Source organism: Stenella coeruleoalba (genome assembly GCF_951394435.1).
Source record: "Stenella coeruleoalba genome assembly, chromosome: 10".
Classification (NCBI taxonomy): domain Eukaryota; kingdom Metazoa; phylum Chordata; class Mammalia; order Artiodactyla; family Delphinidae; genus Stenella; species Stenella coeruleoalba.
This window is the reverse complement of record NC_137156.1, coordinates 42168166-42190886: the sequence shown is the minus strand read 5'-3', so window position 1 is coordinate 42190886 and position 22721 is coordinate 42168166. Positions and strand designations below refer to the sequence as shown.

At 40.6% G+C, this 22721-nt stretch overlaps 1 protein-coding gene across 4 annotated transcripts; it reads right to left on the bottom strand.

Moving 5' to 3' along the window:
* Window positions 1–228: 228 nt before the first annotated feature.
* Window positions 229–20288, bottom strand: LOC307192245 (HLA class II histocompatibility antigen, DO beta chain-like). 4 transcript variants are annotated; one of them, XR_013830015.1, is made up of 6 exons: window positions 20172–20288; window positions 7770–8039; window positions 7026–7307; window positions 6478–6588; window positions 6150–6263; window positions 229–1073 (listed from the first exon to the last, which is right to left on the bottom strand). XR_013830015.1 is itself a non-coding variant. In XM_079932949.1 (5 exons), exons 1-5 carry the CDS (start codon window positions 20260–20262, stop codon window positions 6220–6222), a joined length of 798 nt encoding a protein of 265 aa, XP_079789075.1. In that variant the 5' UTR covers window positions 20263–20288; the 3' UTR covers window positions 5133–6219. The 4 variants fall into 4 exon arrangements, 3 of the variants coding, with proteins under 3 accessions (XP_079789075.1, XP_079789077.1, XP_079789076.1); XM_079932949.1 differs by lacking the exon at window positions 229–1073 and having other exon boundaries at window positions 5133–6263; XM_079932951.1 differs by lacking the exon at window positions 229–1073 and having other exon boundaries at window positions 5133–6263; window positions 7230–7307.
* Between the last annotated feature and the right edge of the window lie 2433 nt (window positions 20289–22721).

Below are 22721 nucleotides of genomic sequence, written 5' to 3'. Positions count from 1 at the left end.
ATGTAGAAATGATACTAGTAGAAGAGAAAGATCTTTTTATTTATTTTTTTAACATCTTGATTGGAGTATAATTGCTTTACAATGGTGTGTTAGTTTCTGCTTTATAACAAAGTGAATCAGCTATACATATACATATATCCCCATATCTCCTCCCTCTTGCGTCTCCCTCCCACCCTCCCTATTCCACCCCTCTAGGTGGTCACAAAGCATCAAGCTGATCTCCCTGTTGCTATGTGGCTGCTTCCCACTAGCTATCTATAAAAATATGGAATGCTTCACGAATTTGCGTGTCATCCTTGCGCAGGGGCCATGCTAATCTCTCTCTTTATGGTTCCAATTTTAGTATATGTACTGGCAAAGCAAGCACTGAAATCTTTTTAGAATGCGGAAATTCTGTGAGAGCCATTTGACTCTTTCAGGAAGGGCAACATTAGGGTGATGGGTATCTCAGAAGAAGAGAGCGAGAAGGGATGAGAGAAGTTTATTTAAAGAAATAATGGCTGCGGGGCTTCCCTGGTGGCGCAGTGGTTAAGAATCCACCTGCCAATGCAGGGGACACAGGTTCGAGCCCTGGTCCGGGAAGATCCCACATGCCGCGGAGTAACTAAGCCCGTGAGCCACAACTACTGAGCCTGCGCTCTAGAGCCCACGAGTTACTACTGAAGCCCCTGTGCCTACAGCCCATGCTCCACAACAGGAGAAGCCACCGCAATAAGAAGCCCACTCACCACAAGGAAGAGTAGCCCCCACTCGCCTCAACTAGAGAAAGCCCGCACGCAGCAACGAAGACCCAACGCAGCCAAAAAAAAAGAATAAATAAAATAAATAATTTCTTTTAAAATATAATAAAAAAGAAAGAATGGCTGAGAACTTACCAACCAGGGGAAGGAACTGAATCTACAAGTCAATGAAGCAAATAGAGCCCCTCATTAACTCAATGCAAAAAGACCATCTCCAAGACACATTATATTAAAATTGTCAAAAGTCAATGACAGGGACTTCCCTGGTGGTCCAGTGGTTAGGACTTCGTGCTTCCACTGCAGGGGGCTCGGGTTCAATCCCTGGTCAGGGAACTAAGATTCCACATGTTGCACAGCACAGCCAAAAAAAGAAAAAAAAAAAAAAAAGTCAATGACAGAGAATTTTTTAAAGGCATCCAGGGAAAAAAGGATAGTAACCTGCAAAGGAACCCCCATTAGTTTATCAGCAGAGTTCTTAGCAGAAATTCTACAGGTCAAGAGGGAGTGGAATGACATTCTCAAAATACTGAAAGATAACTGTTAGCCAAGAATACTCTATCCAACAAGGTTGTCATTCAGAGATGAAGGAGAAATAAAGACTTTCTCAGACAAACGAAAGCTGAGAGAGCTCATCAACATATACCTTCCTTACAAAAGATGTAAGAAGGAGCTCTTCTACCAGAAATAAAAATGTAACTGAACCCAGGTTCAGTTGCTCGCCATTCTTAAGCCAATAATTTGAGAGGCAAGTGTCAGTAGGAAGGAAACGTGCTTTAATCAGAAAAGCCAGAAATCTGGGGAGAAGGTGGACTTGTTTCCCAAACCAACTCCAAAGATTCTGCTCAGCCATGACAGTTTTTAAAGGGAAAAATGGAAGGAAAGAATCTCAGTGAAACACCAAGGCAGGAGGCTGGGTTCTGCATCATTCTCCATTGAGTGCAGACTGGCTGACTCTCTCTTCAGATGTTATCTTGCCTGCGTGATCTACTGCAGGATTGCTTGGGGCGGGGGGGGGGGGGGGGGGGTTGTTGAGCTGCTGGGGGTAGAGAGCTAGTCATTTTTTAACTGCTTTTTATCTAGGAAAAGAATCAACAGGTTAGACAAGGCATGGTGTGCATTCAGGAGAGCATAAGTCGGGAGTTAGTTTCAATTGCCTAGTGATCTCATTCCTATAATTAGATTCTTTTAAGGTTAGAGAGGAACAGAAATGGGCAAATAGGAAAGGGGCAAAAGAGCTGCTTTCAAAAAGGTAAAAAGTACACACAACTTTGAGTAAGGTGATACACAGACAGAATCAGAAAATTGCAGCTCTGTATCAGAATAGGTTTTCAAACATTTATTGTAGCATAAAGGTAAAAGGGGGGCGAGGCATAAAAATAACTATAGCTACTTCAATTTGAGAACAAACACAACATAAGGGATAATTTGAGACAACAAAAACATAAAAAGGGAAGAGGAAAAATACAGAAGTCATATAGGTAAATGAAAATAAGATGCTATCAGCAGAATAAAAGACTATTTTATATATGAGATGTTTTATACAAATCTCATGGTAACAACAAAACATAAACCTAGAGCAGAGACATGAAACATTAAAAAAGAGGAAACTGAGAAAAACGTCCTTTAACACCACCAAACTAAAATGGCAGACAGAAACACAAGGAAAAAAGAAGCAATAGAGACATAAAACAACCAGAAAACAAAAGATAGAACGGCAGTACCATGTCCTCATCTATCAATATTCGCCCTAAATGTAAATAGATTGAATTAACGAATCAAAAGACACCACTGTAACCACTACTCTGTTCTCTGTATCTAAGCATTTATTTTTGTTTGATATGTCTTGTTTATTTTGTTTTTATTTACTTGTTTTTGCAGTCCACGTATCAGTAAAATCATACAGATTTCTCTATCTGATTTATTTTACTTAGGGTCATACACTCAAGGTCCATCCATGTGGTTGCGAATGGCAAGACTTCATCTTTTTTTATGGCTGATAGTATTCCATTGTATGTGTGTGCGTGTGTGTATACATATATATATATGTATGTATATATATATACCACATCTTTTTTTTATCCGTTCATCTGTTGGTGGGCACTTAGGTTGTTTCCATATCTTGGCTATTGCAAATAATGCTGTGATAAACATGGGGACGCATATATCTTTTCGAGTTAGAGTTTTCATAGTCTTTGGATAAATACCCAGAAGTGGGAGGAGGGTGAAATTGGTAAAGGGGATAAACTCTATGAAGATGAATGGAAACTAAATCTGGCAGTGAGCATGCTCTAGTGTGTACAAAAATAGAAATATAAGGTTGTAACATAAAACTTATATAGTGTTATAAACCAATGTTACCTCAATAAAAAAATAAAAGAAAAAAACTATAATTCACTGAAAGCATTAAATTTTACATGTACAAAGAGTGAATTTGTGGTAAGTAAATTATACCTCAAGAAGCCTGTTAAAATAATCTTTCTTAAAAGAAAGAGTCTTCCTAAGCAAGATAGAAAGTGTAGAAGACATAAAGAAAAATATGTATTTGAATAAAAATTTTAAATTTATTTGCATGGATTAAATAAATTTTAAAGAAATATATAAAGCTCAGAAAACTTTGCAACACATAAGGCTGACAATGGGCTAACTTTCTTATTATGTAAAATTGCCAACAAATCAACAAATAAATGAACAAAAATAAACAACAGAAAAGTGGGCAAAGATACAGACTATTTACAGAATCAAATACACCAAAAGCCAATAAACATAAAATATTTACTCAAACACACCAATAATCAGAAACAAATTCAAATAGCAATGTGATGAAATATTTCTCCCCCAAATTGGCAAATATAATAGTCTGGGTTTTTTAAATAAAGGATTTACAAGAGTCTGTGGGAGTAGATTCTCTCGTATATTATTAGTAGCATCATGAATGAGTGGGAGCTTGGTGGTATCTATTAAAATATTAAAGTGCAAATGTTACATGATTGACACAACAATAAAATCCACATCCATATATCTGCAATGTTCTGTGCCTCTACAAAATGTATCTGCTGAAACCTAGTCCCTAATGTGATGGTATTAAGACGTAGAGGTTTGGGGGGTGATTAAGTCCTGAAGGTGGATCCCTTATGAATGGGATTAGTGCCCTTATAAAGGGCCAAAAAGACCAGGGTCTTCCCTTCCACCATGTGAGGCCACAGTGAGATATTGACAGTCTGCAAACCTAGAAGAGGGTTTTCACCAGAACTCGACCTTGCTGGTATCCTGATCTCAGACTTCCCACCTCCAGAACTGTGAAATATAAATTTCTGCTGTTTATAAGCTACTCAGTTTATGGTATTTGGTTGTAGTATCCTGAATGGACTAAGACAATATCTATCTAAAAGAAACAATCCTACATGAGCTTAAAGAGACTTGTAATTGAATGTTTGTTGCACCAGGTTAGGAATAACAAAATTATTTCCAAATTCAAAAAGAAAAACTGACAACTTTGTCTTGATTATGAAAATTCTGTACATCAAAAAATTATAAAATATGTTAAATATTGGTGTATATCCCTTTGGGTAGTTGGATAATCCCAGACTTCCATCCTAGATAAAAACATTTTAAATAAATTCTCATACATGTGCCAAGATGACATATAAAAAAAGTAACTGAAGAGAAAAGAAACAGTCTTAATTTTAAGAGAGAGAATGGATGAATTGTGGTATAGCCGTGCAAAGGACTAATATACCAAGTTTTAAGTGAATGATGTAGGACTAGCAACCTGTCTAGCAAAAAAATCACAAACTACAAAAGACCCAGAATACCCAAAGCAACCCTGAGAAGGAAGAACAAAGCCAGAGGTATCGTACTTCCTGGTTTTAAACTATAGTAATAAAAACAGTATAGTACTGACATTAAAATGGACACATAGACCAGTGGAACAGAAAAGAGAGCCCAGAATTAAACCCTTCCATATATATTCAACTAATATTTGACAAGGGAGCCAAGAATATCCAATGGGGAAAGGATAGGGTCTTCAACAAATGGTGCTGTGTAAACTGGAGAAACACATGCCAAAAAAAAGGAGAAGAAAGGAAATAACGAAGATAAGAGAGGAAATAGAATGGACAATAGATGTATAATAAAGAAAATCACAAAGCTAGAGTTTTCTTTTTTTCTTCTTTTTTTTTTTTTTTTTGATAAACCACCTGCAAGACTGATAAGGAAGAAAAATCCAAATTACAAATTATTAACGTCTGTAACAAAAAGATGCAATTGCTACAGATTCTACAAACATTAAAAGATACTAACAGGATATAAAGAATTTTGTGCCGGTAGATTTGTCGTTTTGATAAAATTCTTTGAAAAACAATATTTCATGATCTATTTCTGTATAACAAATTACACCCAAACTTAGTGGCTTAAAACTACAGCCATTTAATGATTTTTCACAGTTCTGGGAGTTGACTGAGCTTAGAAGGTGGTATTCACAGAGGGTCTCTCATATGGTTGCAGGCAGATGGTAGCTGGGGCTGGGGTCCTCTGGAGGCTCAACTGGGACACAGAGATACTCTCTCCCTCAGCAATTCCAGGGCCTCTAACGTGGCCTATGTGGTCCCATCAGCAATGAAGGCAAACTTCTTTCCTGATGGCTCAGGACTTCCAATAGGAAAGTAAAAGCTGTAAGCCTTCTTTAGATGTACTCTCAGAATGGTCTAAGTCCAGGGCCAGCTACATCTCCATGAGATGAATGACAAATACTTTGTACCCTAATCAATCTACCCCACAAAATTTACCAAAGCTGACCCCGAAACTAGACAATCTGTATAGTCCTACAGATGATTTTTTAAAAATTGTTAAGTGTAATAAAATCATCCCTCAAAGGAAATTCAAGGCCCAAATAGTTTGCAAGGATATGACTACTTTTGAGAGGAGGGAGTGGGCTTTGATTGGCCTGCAGCAGGGAGACTTATGCAGCAGCAGGAAAAGTTCTATTTCTTGAACTGAGCATTGATTACAGGGGTTTTGCCTTAAGTCATGTATTGAATTATACATTTTATGTGGTAATCTCTATCACAGTTTTATTTTAAAGGAAAAAGTCTTTTAAAAAACAATGAAAAGGGAGCAGTGACTATCTGAACGTTTGTCTTCTGAAGACTGTGGGGCTGCCTTTGGAAGAGAGAAAGATGGAGATCACGACTTAGAGGGTTAGGGCTGGACCACAGAAAAGTAAAAAGTTTGGGATTGGAAGGAGCTAGGTCTTAGGGGAATTTCTGGTCCTTGGAAATGGGGACTATTATAGACAAGGAGGAGGAAGAAGGGCACAAAGATGAGAGATGCGTGATCTCAGAACACAAGACTCTAGAATCAGTTCAGGACTCCGCCAAGCTCTCATGGAAACGAGTCATCCAGAACATTGACCTCATGAATGTCCTTCACTTAATCCAGGGCCACTCAATCCCTCTTCAGGCTCCAGGGGGAGAAGCTTCTATTAGGACCTTAATGTGGCTGTGGACGAAGAACTGCTCTTGGGACCTGCAGGGACAGTGATAAAGTCCCGTGAGTCCCCCACCCTCCAGCACAGGGACTCAGCAGACAGCGCACCCAGCCAGAGTCACTTACATCTTATCCCAGTGATCCCTGAGAGGTATGATCAGCCCTCCCTGCCTTGCATCTTAGATGTTAGGAAAAGTGGGAAGCGGGGAAAGCCAGGGGGCAGGTGGCAGGGGTACTCCTCAGAGCTCATTACCTTTCCGAGCCCTGGTGTGGATGACGATCCCCACCAGAAGGAAGACTAGCCCAACCAGGAAGGCTGCAATTCCACTCAGCATCTTTCTCCAAGGATATTCAGACTGAGCTCCTATGGAAAACATGTATTAAAGTGAGCCAAAAGCTCCCAGTATTTGGTGTACCTTCCTGAAATCCCAGAACCTGTGCTGGACACCAATCCAATGCTATCTAGGGAAGGACTACATCTTGGAAGCCAAGGTTTGTACTCATGGAGTTTCTGTTAATGATTCTTATAATGCCCCCCTAAATGCCAAGACCAAAGCATTAGAGGACAGTAGTTCCCAAAGTTGGAAGTAAGTGACAAGGTGATTACACCTCCATATTTCTTGGAAGATCCAAGGATAGCCATGTTTTTTCCCACCCCAACCCAAAGACCCCAATTTCTATGACTCCCTCAGATCAGAGGGAAGAAGAACTAGTGTTGAAGCCAAGATGAACACAGAGGTAACACAGGTCTTGAGTCAGATTGAGCCGAGTTTTGTCCAGAAAGTATAAGCTGATTCTCACTCCACTCCACAGAAACAGGGCTCAGCAAGCTGGGATGATCAACAAGGCAGGTGTAGACCTCTCCAAGTTCAGGAGTCATTGCCAGCATCACCATTGTCTGAAAGGTCCAGTCTCCATTCCTAATGAGGCCAGTGGACATGACCCCCTCTCTCTGTTCCTGCCCATTCCGGAACCACGTGATCTTGATGTCCCCTGGATAGAAACCTGTCACAGAGCAAAGCAGCAGATTGTGGTGCTGCAAGGCTGGGATCCTCTCTGGATACACTGTCACCTCTGGTTGCACTAGCGGGGGAGAGAAGACATGAGACATGGTGAAGGAAATCCACAAAGCCAACACAGGAGTTTCATTAAAGGTTATCTCAGCCCCATATTTCTTTCCCAAATCACCCAAGTAGAAACTGGAAATGTGGGAAAATCTCACCCCCAAAGACTCAAACACTGGATATGTTAGTGTTGCAAGGAGGATTTAGGCTTTATCACATGCCCACAATTGCCCCTTGTATTTGGGAAGACACTAGCCCTTAAAGTCCCTGAGAACTGGGGGTCTGGGACCCAAGACCACCATGAACTGACCCCTGAGGATAGTGAGTGAGTCACAATTGAGGATAGAATGTATACAGACTCCCCTGCTCCTGACCCATCTATCCTGAAGCAGGAAACTGCCCAGTACAAGGAAGAAGAGCCACAGCCAGGCTCACACGGGGGAGATTCCTGAATCCCTGCAGTCCCCACCTTACACCTCACCTTTTCTCCCCACAGTGAAGGGTGCACCCAGCCTGTAGTTGTGTCTGCAGAGCGCATCCACAGAGGCTCTACTCCTTGCCAGTATATCGGGCCGATTGTTCCACAGCTCAGCGTCAGGCTGGCCCAGCTCCGTCAAGGCCACAAACATCCCCAAGTTGCTGTCAAAACGTGCATACTCCTCCAGGTTAAAGATGAATCTGACCACAAACTGCACATTTTCTGTCCCATTGGTGAAGTAACAGTCAGCCTTTGCCTGAATCACAAAATCTTCTAGAAAACCAAAAAAAAGACTATGAACCAGCCCCAATTAGGAAACCCATACCTGGTTTATTATGCCAGACCACATTGATTGGAGAAGAGGCCTTTGACCTCAGTAAATCGGCCAAAGTAGCCTCTGCTCCCCTGGGCCCCACCCTGGTTCCTCTTAGCAAAGAGACATCCATTCTTCTTTGAAAGAAGCCTGAGGTCCAGCCTACCAGGCCAGCCAGACAGGAGACCTGTAACCCAAAGAAGCAAGTCAGAATGTGTCCAGAGACATAAACTTTCATTCAACAAATATTCATTCCTTTGACCAATATTTATAGACTGTTTGCATTTTGCCAGACACTGTGCTAAGTTTCTCCAAGCCAAGCTTTCAGAAGCCCAAGAATTCCCAGCCCTGTATGGAATAGTTCAATAGTATTCTTGCCGTTAGTAGGTTAATTCTACATATTCCTTCTGGAGTAAAGTGAAAGGAGGATGGAGGTGGGGTAAAGAAATGCAGAGTAGGTTCATAGTAGGTGTGAAATAAACTACCCTTCTGCTTTCCACTCACTATGGGTTTTCTCAAGAATTTTCTTCTGTGGACTTCCCTGGTGGTCCAGTGGTTAAGACTCTGTGCTTCCACTGCAGGAGGCACAGGTTCAATCCCTGATTGGGGAACTAAGATTCCAGGTGGCACAGCCAAAAAAAAATTTTTTTTTAATGAATTTTCTTCTGGACATTTTCCTTTGCACGATTACTCAGAGACCTCATCCCCTCTGTTGGCTCTAGTAAGGTAATGACCTCATTACCTCTATCTATGTTGGGTAAAATAGTATTAACTCATGACTTGAAGATGCCTTTTATCATCATCATCATCATCATTGGCCTTGTATGCACAGTTCTAGTGGTTGTAATAATATGGTGAATATAGGGTTAACTTAAACCTTTTCTGGAAACTTTTATATTAAACACTTCCACTGAAGAATGAATTAAAAAATCCAAATCCTTCAATATCCTGTGATAAACCATAATGGAAAAGAATATGAAAAAGGATGTATAACTGAGTCACTTTGCTGTACAGCAGTAATGAACACAACATTGTGATTCAACCATACTTCAATACAAAATAAATTTTAGGGACTTCCCTGGTGACATAGTGGTTAAGAATCTCTCTGCCAATGCAGGGGACATGGGTTTGAGCCCTGTTCCAGGAAGATCCCACATGCCACGGAGCAACTAAGCCTGCGCGCCACAACTACTGAGCCTGCACTCTAGATCCCAAGAGCCATAACTACTGAGCCCGTGTGCTACAACTACTGAAGCCCGCACGCCTAGAGCCTGTGCTCCGCAGCAGGAGAAGCCACCACAATGAGAAGTCCGCGCGCTGCAACTACAAAAATCCCGTGTGCAGCAACAAAGACCCAACACAGACCAAAATAAATAAATATTTTTAAAAATAAATTTTAAATAAATAAGTAAAAATGCAAATCCATTCTCCATTATGATTTTCCACTTTCAAAGTACCTTATTAGTATTGATAGTGATTAGTTTGAAATCTATACTGACTTTCATACAATGTAACTCTTTTCTAATTGGCATGTTCTCCAAAACAATTTAATTTCCCAAAGCTATTTAATCAGTCTTCATAGGTAAGAAAAAGTATGATTGTGTATTGTGGTCTGGATGTTTGTGTTCCCTCCATTCACATGTTGAAACCCCAACCCCCAAGGGTAATGGTATTAGTCGGCAGTGTTGGGGGAGGTACTTAGGTCAGGAGCATGGATTCTTGATGAAAGGGATTAGTGTCCCTAGAAAAGAGGTTCCAGAGAGCTCCCTAGCCCCTTCCACCATGTGATGGCACAGAGAGAAGGTGCCCGCTCTGAACCAGAAAGAAAGCCTTTCCCAGAACACAACCATGCTGCAGCCTTGATCTCGGACTTCCCAGCCTCCAGAACTTTGAGAAATAAATTTCTGTTGTTTATAAGCAATGCGATCTGTGGCATTTGTCGTAGCAACCCAAACAAACTAAGGTGGTGATAGTTGTCTTAGATTTGAAGATCTGGACAATTTTAAGAGACAAACTGGTAAATGGACCTGGATTGGTCTCAATTCACTTAAGTTCTAGTTCATTTTACATAGAAACAGACACTTCCCCTCCCTGATCTGCTTCCCTATCAATAAAGACAGGTTTGGATTCACGAACACCAGCACCGAGGTAGAACTCAAAAGCATTGTGTTAGGTAAGAAAAGAAACAGAATGTGATTCATCGCACAATGACATTCATTAAAATTTAAAAATACAGGAGGGAGCGGAGTCAAGATGGCGGACTAGGAGGATGTGGAGATCGTGTCTCCCCACAACTAGGGCACCTACCAGAGGCTTATGGGGGACCTTGACACCCAAGGGGATAGAAGGAACCCCCAAGTGACTGGGGAGGACATGGGGGAGAGCGAGGGGGAAAGAGAAGTGGAGGTTGGAGGGAACCAGTGCCCCTGAGGGGTGGCTGGGGGAGGGGAGGGGTTCCTGTGCCTGGAGGGACCCTTGGAGTTTCAGAGGACTCGGGGGAACGTGGATAGCATTTCTCCTGCCCACTCGGGCCCTGAGTCCTCCACCATCCGGGGACCCCTCCTGCCATGTGGGTCCTAAGGGTGTGGGAGAGAGGGGGTAGGGGAAGAAGAGTAAATGTGAATGGGGAGCCTGCTAAGGTCTCAGGCCTGATCATCCCTACTCTGAGGCCAGAGGCACATCAGGGCCCCTCCAACAGCACTGAACCTAATTCCCACCCCCCACCCCAAGGGCTTAAGCATAAGGCCCCGCCCCCACCTAAACGATGCCCATGCCTAAGCCCCACCCCACATAGCCAAGGCCTTTTCCGGCCTTTTTTTTCCTATATTTTTGCTACTGTGATTCTGTTTTACCTTCTGGTTGTTGTTTCATTTATATTTTATTTTTTCTAACATATCTGTTAGTTTTCTAATCTTTTATTATTGTTTACTCTTTGTTACTTTCTGCCCTTTTTTATTTTTTTGCCACCCTGTGCAGCTTGCAGGATCTTGGTTCCCAGGCCAGGGGTCAGGGGTCAGCTCCTATGGTGGGAGCACTGAGTCCAAATCGCTGGATGAACAGACAGCCTCAGACCCCAGGGAATATTAATCAGAGTGAGGTCTCCCAGAGGTCCTCATCTCAGCACCAAGACCCAGCTCTACCCAACAGCCTACAAACTCCAGGGCTGGAAGCCTCAGGCCAAACCACCAATAAGACAGGAACACAGTCCCACCCATCCAAAAAAAAAAAAAAAAAAATGAGACAATAAAAAAATATCTTACAGATGAAGGAGCAAGATAAAAACCGACAAGACCAACTAAATGAAGAAGAAATAGGCAACCTACCTGAAAAAGAATTCAGAGTAATGATAGTAAAGATGATTCAGAATCTTGGAAATAGAATTCAGGCATGGATCGAGAAAATACAAGAAATGTTTAACAAAGACCCAGAAGAACTAAAGAATCAACAAAGATGAACAACACAGTAACTGAAATAAAAAATACAATAGAAGGAATCAATAACACAAAAACTGAGGCAGAAGAACAAATACGTGAGCTTGAAGATAGAATGGTGGAAATAACTGCCAAGGAGCATAATAAAGGAAAAAGAATGAAGAGAATTGAAAACAGTCTCAGAGACCTCTAGGACAACATGAAATACACCAACATTCGAATTATAAAAGTCTCAGAAGGGGCTTCCCTGGTGGCGTAGTGGTTGGGGGTCCGCCTGCCGATGTGGGGGACGTGGGTTCGTGCCCCAGTCCGGGGGGATCCCGCGTGCCGCGGAGCGGTTGGGCCCATGGGCCATGGCCACTGGGCCTGCACATCCGGGGCCTGTGCTCCGCGGCGGGGGAGGCTGCAGCAGTGAGAGGCCCGCGTACCGCAAAAAAAAAAAAAAAAGTCTCAGAAGAAAACAAAAAGAAAGGGTCTGAGAAAATATTTGAAGAGATTATAGTCAAAAACTTCCCTAACATGGGAAAGGAAATAGCCACCCAAGTTCAGAAAACACAGAGAGTCCCATACAGGAGAAACCCTAGGAGAAACACACCAAGACACATATTAATCAAACTAACAAAAATTAAATAAAAAGAAAAAATTTTAAAGCAGCAAGGGAAAACAAAAAATAACATACGGGGAATCCCCATAAGGTTATCAGCTGATTTTTCATCAGAAAGTCTGCAGGCCAGAAGGAAGTGGCAGGACATATTTAAAGTGATGAAAGGGAAATACCTACAACAAAGATCACTCTACCCAGCAAGGATCTCATTCAGATTCGATGGAGAAGTCAAAAGCTTTTCAGACAAGCAAAAGCTAAGAGAATTCAACACCACCAAACCAGCTTTACAACAAATGCTAAAGGAACTTCTCGAGGCGGAAAACACGAGAGAAGAAAAAGACCCACAAAAACAAACCCAAGACAATTAAGAAAATTGCAGTAGGAACATACATATTGATAATTACCTTGAATGTAAATGGATTAAATGCCCCAACCAAGACTCAGACTGACTGAATGGATACTAAAACAAGATCCATATATGTGCTGTCTACAAGAGACCCACTTCAGATCTAGGGACACATACAGACTGAAAGTGAGGGGATGGAAAAGGATATCCCATGCAAATGGAAATCAAAAGAAAGCTGGAGTAGCAATACTCATATCAGATAAAATAGACTTTAAAATAAAGACTGTTACAAGAGATAATGAAGGACACTACATAATGACCAAGTGATCAATCCAAGAAGAAGATATAACAATTATAAATATTTATGATTTAAATAAAATAAATATGATTTAAATATCCTCCCAACATAGGAGCACCTCAATACATAAGGCAAATGCTAACAGCCATAAAAGAGGAAGTCAACAGGAACACAGTAATAGTGGGGGACTTTAACACCCCACTTACACCAATGGACAGATCATCCAGACAGGAAATAAATAAGGAAACACAAGCTTTAAATGACATAATAGACCAGATAGATTTGACTGATACTTATAGGACATTCCACCTAAAGCAGCAGAATACACTTTCTTCTCAGATTCACGTGGAACATTCTCCAGGGTAGGTCATATCTTGGGTCACAAGTCAAGCCTCAAAAATTTAAGAAAACTGAAATCGTATCAAGCATCTTTTCCGACCACAACACTATGAGATTAGAAATCAATTACAGGAAAAAAAAACTGTAAAAAACACAAATAGATGGAGACTAAATAGTGCACTACTAAATAACCAAGAGATCACTGCAGAAATCACAGAGGAAATTAAAAAATACATAGAAAGGGCTTCCCTGGTGGCGCAGTGGTTGAGAGTCCACCTGCCGATGCAGGGGACACGGGTTCATGCCCCGGTCCGGGAAGATCCCACATGCCGTGGAGCGGCTGGGCCCATGAGCAATGGCCGCTGAGCCTGCGTGTCCCGAGCCTGTGCTCCGCAGCGGGAGAGGCCACAACAGTGAGAGGCCCGCGTACCGAAAAAAAAAAAATACATAGAAATAAATGACAACGAAAACACGACAACCCAAAACCTATGGGACACAGCAAAAGGCTTCCTAAGAGAAAAGTTTATAGCAATTCAATCTCACCTCAAGAAACAAGAAAAACCTCAAATGAAAAATCTAACCTTACACCTAAAGCAACTAGAGACAGAAGAACAAAGAAAACCCAAGTCAGTAGAAGGAAAGAAATCATAAAGATCAGAGCAGAAATAAATGAAATAGAAACGAAGAAAACAATAGCAATGTCAATAAAACTAAAAGTTGGTTCTTTGAGAAGATAAACAAAATTGATACACCTTTAGCCAGACTCATCAAGAAAAAAGAAGGAGAGGATGCAAATCAATAAAATTAGAAATGAAAAAGGAGAATTACAACTGACACCACAGAAATTCAAAGGATTATAAGAGACTACTACAAACAACTATATGCCAATAAAATGGACAACCTGGAAGAAATGGACAAATTCTTAGAAAGGTACAATTTTCTAAGACTGAACCAGGAAGAATTAGAAAATATAAACAGACCTATCACAAGTAATGAAATTAAAACTGTGATTAAAAGTCTTCCAATAAACAAAAGTCCAGGACGAGTTGGCTTCATAGGCGAATTCTATCAAACATTTAGAGAAGAGCTGACACCTATACTTCTCAAACTCTTCCAAAAGATTTCAGAGGGAGGAACACTCCTAAATTCGTTCTATGAGGCCACCATCACCCTGATACCAAAACCAGACAAAGATATCACACACACAAAAAGAAACTTACAGACCAATATCTCTGATGAACATAGTCACAAAAATCGTCAACAAAATACTAGCGAACAGAATCCAACAACACATTAAAAGGATCATACACCATGATCAAGTGGGATTTGTCCCAGGAATGCAAGGATTCTTCAATATACACAAATCAATAAACGTGATACACCATATTAACAAATTAAGGAATAAAAACCATATTATCAGGCTTCCCTGGATGCTCAGTGGTTAAGAATCCACCTGCCAATGCAGGAGACATGGGTTCGAGCCCTGGTCCAGGAAGATCCCACATGCTGCAGAGTAACTAAGCCCGTGATCCACAACTACAGAGCCTGCATGCCACAACTACTGAAGCCTGTGTGCCTAGAGCCCGTGCTCTGCAACAAGAGAAGCCACCACAATGAGAAGCCCACACACCGCAATGAAGAGTAGCCCCCACTCACCACAACTAGAGAAAGCCTGCATGCAGCAACAAAGACCCAATGCAGCCAAAAATAAACAAACAAACAAATAAATAAATAAAGCATATGATCATCTCAGTAGATGCAGAAAAATCTTTTGACAAAATTTAACACACATTTATGATAAAAAAAAAAAAATTCTCCAGAAAATGGGCATAGAGGGAACCTACCTCAACATATTGGGTGGGCCAAAAGGTTTGTGTGTTTTTTTCTGTAATATGGCTCTAGTAGAACTTAGTTGTCTTTAAATTCATTCAAAACAACTTTGTTAGATTGTATACGACAGCTGTCATATCGGCATACATTTTTTAAAAATTATCAAAATTGGTGAATATTTGTGTAGCCATTTTAATATTGAAGATGGAAGAAAAAAGCAACATTTTCAACATATTAGGCTTTACTATTTCAAGAAAGGTAAAAACGCAACTGAAACGCACAAAAAAGATTTGTGCAATGTATGGAGAAGGTGCTGTGACTGATCAAACGTGTCAAAAGTGGTTCACGAAGTTTTGTACTGGAGATTTCTCGCTGGACAATGCTCCACTGTCGGGTAGACCAGTTGAAGTTGATAGCGATCAAATTAAAACAGTAATTGAGAACAGTCAGCGTTATACCATGCAGGAGACAGCCGACATACTCAAAATATCCAAATCAAGCACTGAAAATAATTTGCACCAGCTTGGTTATGTTAATGGCTTTGATGTTTGGGTTCTCTGTAAGTTAAGCAGAAAAAACGTTCTTGGCCATATTTCCGCATGTGATTCTCTACTGAAACATAATGAAAGAGTTCCATTTTTAAAACAAATTGTGATTGGCGAAGAAAAGTGGTTACTATACAATAATGTGGAAAGGAAGAGATCGTGGGGCAAGCGAAATGAACATCCAACAACCACACCAAAGGCCGGTCTTCATCCAAAGAAGGTGATGCTGTGTATATGGTGGGATTGGAAGGGAGTCCTCTATTATGAGCTCCTTGCAGAAAACCAAACGATTAATTCCAACAAGTACTGCTCCCAATTAGACCAACTGAAAGCAGCACTCGATGAAAAGCTTCCAGAATTATCAACAGAAAACGCATAATCTTCCATCAGGATAATGCAGGACCTCATGTTTCTTTGATGACCAGGCAGAAACTGTTACAGCTTCACTGGGAAGTTCTGATTCATCTGCTGTATTGACCAGATATTGCACCTTTGGATTTCCATGTATTTTGGTTTTCACAATATTCTCTTAATGGAAAAAAATTCAATTCCCTGGAAGACCATACAAGGCACCCGAAACAGCTCTTTGCTCAAAAATATAAAAAGTTTTGGGAAGATGGAATTATGAATTTGCCTGAAAACTGGCAGAAGGTAGTGTAAAAAAAATGGTGAATAAGTTGTTCAATAAAGTTCTTGGTGAAAATGAAAAATGTGCCTTTTATTTTTACTTAAAAAATGAAAGGCACTTTTTGGCTCACTGAATAATAAAGGCCATATATGACAAACCCACGGCAAACATCATTCTCAATGGTGAAAAACTGAAAGCCTTTCCACTAAGATCAGAAACCAGACAAGGATGTCCACTCTCACCACTATTATTCAACATAGTTTTGGAAGTCCTAACCATGGCAATCAGAGAAGAAAAAGAAATAAAAGGAATACAAAATGGAAAAGAAGTAAAACTGTCACTGTTTGCAGATGACATGATACTATACATAGAAAATCCTAAAGTTGCCACCAGAAAACTACTAGGGCTAATCAATGAATTTGGTAAAGTTGCAGGATACAAAATTAATGCACACAAATCTCTTGCATTCCTATTCATTAACAATGAAAAATCAGAAAGAGAAATTAAGGAAACAAACTCATTTACCATCGCAACACAAAGAATAAAATACATAGGGATAAACCTATCTAAGGAGGCAAGAGACCTGTACTCAGAATACTATAAAACACTGATGAAAGAAATCAAACATGACACAAACAGATGGAGAGATATGCCATGTTCTTGGATGGGAAGAATCAATATTGTGAAAATGACCATACTACCCAAAGCGATCTACAGATTCAATGCAATCCCTATCAAATTACCAATGGCATTTTTCACAGAATTAGAACAAAAGATTTTACAATTTGTATGGAAAACAAAAGACCCTGAATAGCCAAAGCAATCTTGAGAAAGAAAAGCGGAGCTGGAGGAATCAGGCTCTCCAACTTCAAACTATACTACAAAGCTACATTAATTAAGACAGTATCGTATTGGCACAAAAACAGAAATATAGATCAGTGGAACAGGATAGAAAGCCCAGAGATTAAACCCACGCACCTATGGTCACCTAAACTATGGCAAAGGAGGTAAGAACATACAGTGAAGGAAAGACAATCTCTTCAATAAGTGGTGCTGGGAAAACAGGACAGCTACATGTAAAAGAATGAAATTAGAACACTCCCTAACACCATATCCAAAAATACACTCCAAATGGACTAAAGACCTAAATGTAAGACTGGACACTAGAAAACTCTTAGAGGAAAACATAGGAAAAACACTCTTTGACATAAACCACAGCAAGATCTTTTCTGACTCCACCTCCTAGAGTAAGGAAAATAAAAACAAATGGGACCTGATAAAACTTAAAAGCTTTTGCAGAGCAAAGGAAACCATAAACAAGATGAAAAGACAATCTTCAGAATGGGAGAAAATATTTGCAAACAAAGCAACAGAAGAAGGATTAATCTCCAAAATACACAAACATCTCATGCAACTCAATATCAAAAAAAACAAACAACCCAATCAAAAATGGCAGAAGACCTAAATAGATATTTCACCAAAGTAGACATTTCACCAAAGTAGACATACAGATGGCCGAGAGGCACATGAAAGGCTGATCAATATCACTAATTATTGGAGAAATGCATATCAAAACTACAATGAGGTATCACCTCACACCTGTCAGAATGGCCATCATCAAAAAATCTACAAACAATAAATGCTGAAGAGGGTGTGGAGAAAAGGAACCTCCTTGCACTGCTGGTGGGAATGTAAATTGATACAGCCTCTATGGAGAACAGGATGGAGGTTCCTTAAAAAACTAAAACTAGAACTACCATATGACCAAGCAATCCCACTACTGGGCATATACCCTGAGAAAACCATAATTCAAAAGGACACGTGTACCCCAATGTTCATTGCAGCACTATTTACAATAGCCAGGACATGGAAACAACCTAAGTGTCCATCGACAGATGAATGGATAAAGAAGATGTGGTACATATATACAATGGAATATTACTCAGCCATGAAAAGGAACGAAATTGGATCATTTGCAGAGATGTAGATGGACCTAGAGTTTGTCATACAGAGTGAAGTAAGCCAGAAAGAGAAAAATAAATATCATATTAACACATGTACATGGAATCTAGAAAAATGGTACAGATGAACCTATTTGCAGGTCAGGAGTAGAGATGCAGATGTAGAGAACAGATATGTGGAAAGGGAGGCGAAGGAGAGGGTGGGACGAATTGGGAGATTAGGAATAACGTATATACACAACCATGTGTAAAATAGATAGCTAGTGGGAACATGCTATAACGCACAAGAAGATCAGCTCAGTGCTCTGTGATGACCTAGATGGGTGGGATCGGGGGTGGGAGGGAGGCCTAAGAGGAAGGGGATATATGTATACATATAGCTGACTCATTTCATTGTACAGGAGAAACTATCACAATATTGTAAAGCAGTTACACTCCAATAAAAAAATATTTTTTAAAATACACACAGGAAAACAATGCTACATCTTCCTAAAAGCCACCCTCATACTTAAAGACATACCAGACACATTAGAATGGAAGGGAGGGAGTGAGAATGGAGACAAGGGAAGAGAGGAGAGCGTCCTTGTTCTGATCAGTGATTACAAGGTGCTGTGAAGTCACTGGGGAAGATTAACTCCATTCTGTGCACTTGAGAACAATATAAAAGGACATTCAAATGGGTTAATAATGTAAGTTGATCAGGAAAGATCTCCCTGAAGAAATGGCATTTCAGTTGAGACTTGAAGGATAATTGTTACTGATCTCAAGCAGTAGATTTTCCTTCATTTCTACGTTCAGAGGAACTACTGGACTGAGTGTCAGGACAGCAGCATCCTTCCTGGGTCAGCCAGACTCATCTCGAACTCAGCTAATTTCAAACAATGCTCTAACCTCCAAATCTCTATTTTGTCTTACATTCTAAATAAAAATATTTTAAAAGTTAGTTTTCAGTCAGATCTGTGTCAGAGTTTAGATCTTACTGATTGTGCATGTGTTGTTGTTGTTCAATGGATATCATAAGCTCAGAGAGGTTTCTGTTCTCCAAGAATAATGATCTCCTCCCACCCACCCTCCACACCCCTAGGTTTGTTCCTCTTTTGTGTTTAATGAGACTTTGACGTTCAAAGGAGTTCTGTTTTTTAGCATGTTATATCCGGTTTTCTTCTGATAAATATGTTTTCAGAATGTAATATCACTTCATGTTTGCATAGCTTAACTCCTCAGCTAGAAATATAACAGCAGTAAATACATGTACCTGGTAACACGAGGACAGGCATTCAATTTCTAATACATTCTAATACATCTAATACATGTATACCCTCCCTATAACCCCAGTTAATAATAAAAATTTACAGAAGATTATTCAAATACCTGAGTTTTTTTTTAATACTTGTACAGAGGAGTACATAGGACAATGAGTGCATTAAAATGTAATCCAAAGTAGCCATATGATTGACTGATACCATGTATACTGTATCTTTCTCTGATTTAATAAAAAGTACATTTACATCTGAAAAAAAAAGGTGGGGGATTTCCCTGGTGGCGCAGTGGTTAAGAATCTGCCTGCCAGTGCAGGGGACATGGGTTTGAGCCATGTCCTAATACAATTTCTAATACATTCAATTTCTCTCATTTCTCAAGATCGCTTCCTACAATCTGACCATATTATAGGGGCTTAAAAATGTCAAATGAAGCAACCTTCGTTTCCAAGTTCTTTTATTCACATATACCTCAATTGGATACATATGGAAACAGTCACAATCATCAAACTCCTGGCTGAAGGATAGCAGCTATTCTCAGACTGCCTCCATTTATTACAGCTCTCCAGACTGACATTAATACCATAAGGACCCTAAGCAAGCAATGTTTCCCTTTTTCCTGCCTCCGGACTCCTTGAATCCGTGGCTGTGGGACAGGAAGACCCTTTTCCTGCCGGTCCATTGCATGTGGTAAAGAGGGAAGGAATAATTTCCTGTCAAAGGGAAGAAGACTCTCTTTGAACCTAGAAGCCCCTTCCGGTGTGGACTGGAGCCTGGACCTGTAGGGAAAGGCCTTCCTCCCCCACGCCAGTTTTTGCATGTACACATGAAAGAAATCACTGTGTCCTTACCTGGAGCATCTCTGCCTTGAGTCATGGAGGAATCCAGCCTGACTACCGTCACTAACAAAGCCACCACCCAGGGAACCCAGCTAGAACCCATTCTGGAAGAAAACAAGCGAGACAGAAAAATCGTCCACCTCTTCAGAATGGGGCTTGCCCACACACAACTCAGTCAAAAATATTCATGAAGAATAGAGATACCTTTCTGGCCTCCCCAGGATTGGAAACTCCTCACATGGATAACCAATCAAGACAGAGGGGCTTTGTGTCATTAGGTGCTGGGTAGAATACTTTCATAAAGTAGTTACCACTCAAGAACTGTTGACCTGCAGAATCACTGGCAGCAGTTTAGGTACATGGAAACCGGCTAGGAGAAAAAGGTCTTAGAAGAACTGGGCAGATTGTTTATCATGGATCTTACTATCCTCATATAGCACTGTCCCTGGCCTGCTGTGACTAATAGATCTCCATGCCGATGGGGTCGTTCACATTGCCTACAGAGAGTGTGTAAATAAAGAAGATAGTAGACAGCATTTGGAAGCATGGACCTTATGAAGAGTTAGGGAAAGGATTATCAGAGAAGAAATTGAAGAGACTGAGAATTACCTGAAGAGGATTTCCTGTAAACCAAGACAGGGGGAAGAAAAAAAAAAAAAAAAACATGGAGAGAGGATTCTCAAAAGAATAAAATGCTGCAAGAAATGGCTAAAAGGATAAAAGAAAAGAAAGCATTATTGCGTTTTATAAGTAATGGGGCACCAAAAACCTTCAATGGAACAGTGTTAAAGGTAGAAGCAATATTTCAAAAAGGTAAAGAGTGAATTAAAATGAAAAAATGAAGGCAGCAGATGTAAGCAGTCCTTCAAGAATTTTGGAAGTGAAAACAAGGGAAAAGATGAGACTCTCTTGAGAGAAAAGCAACACTAAGGAAAAATAGCTTTTAAGCTAGAAAAGATCTTCCTAAGTTTCTGAGTCAAGTGAAAGTCAACTGTACTTAGGATAAATTGAAGATAAAAAGGAGAAGAAAAGAGAAATTACTCTCCAAATGTTGATTGGAATCCAAATAATTGTCACACATGGCAATAAAAAGAGAAAGACTTTTTCAGATACATGAATGAAATAGGAAGGTTTGGGGTGATAGAGGGGAATGAGGAAGTTCCAGTTGTGTGGCTTCAATAAACTCAGTTTAGAACAAGGCAAGATCTTCTGCTAAAAAGAAACTGGAAAAAAAAATTGATAACTAAGGAGAGCAAGACTCCTTTTTTGCCAAAGTGGTCTGTAAGTGCATTATCATTTAATTAGCATCACGCTCTATGGCCCAATATTGTGGACAGTGCAAGATGAAACAGACATGTTTCTTGTCCTCAAGAAATGTAAAACCTGGGTGGAGTGACAGGGAAACAATCCACTGTAATGTCAGGAAGAATCAAATCAACATTGTAATGCTTGAGCACACAAGAAGAGAAAATTCTAACCATCTAAGAAAGAGTTCATGATGAAATTGATAAAGTTGATATTTGATACATGTGGCCAGGAGAGAATTTTATAATTCCACATATGTGCATGTGGACAAAAGAGAGGAAATAAACAGTTAAACAAAAAGGGTATCTGGAATTCCTTAAAAATTACTGATTAGCCAAAATAAATGTGTATATATATTTTATACACACACACACACACACACACACACACACACACACACACACACTACTTCATAGAATGAGAAGATACAATAGAATTTTTTTCTCCTTCATTTCCCTAAAGGAACACATGCTTTGATGGATGCGTAATATGGGATTATTATGGTAATTGACCAGGTGAGCCTGGAATACTTGAATTATGCCTTGCCAAATATGCTGAGATGCCCTCAGGACAGTTCTACCCATAAATGTAATAGCAAATTGTAAATCAAAGGCTTTATTAGCTGGTCAAATCCCTGATACTCTAATAGAGAGTTTTATGCTAAGCTTCTGTGAAGCATAAGACCCCAAGCAAGGTCTCATGTTCCCACTTTTACTGCTAGCCAGCTGTAAATCCTGAAGGATTAGAACTTCCAAGCATATGAAGTGTGGGAAGAAGAAAGATGACAGGGGGAGTCAAGATGGCAGAGTAGGAGGACACAGAGTTCACGTCTCCTCACAACTAGGCCACCTACCAGGCACTGGTGGGGGACCTTCGACACCTAAGGGGATAGGAGGAACCCCCGCATGACTGGGTAGGACTCGGGAGGGAGGGAGGGGAGGAGGAGAAGTGGAGGTGGGACAGGACCGGCACCCCTGAGGGGTGAATGGGGGAGGGAAGGGGTTCCCACATTCAGAGGGGCCCACTTACAGCAAGAGAATTAGCAGAGATGGGGTAGACTTTTGGGGGATTGGAGGATGGGAAAGGAACGGATCCAGCATTTCCCCCCATGTAGTTGGGCCCCAAGGAGCCTGCTGGAGTCCCAGGCCTGAACCTCCACCCTCCGAGACCACCTCCAGGCACACTGAGCCTAAGCCCTGCCCCTGCCACCCCTCACAAGACTTGCATGGGTCCTGAGCATAAGCCCCGCCCCTGCCT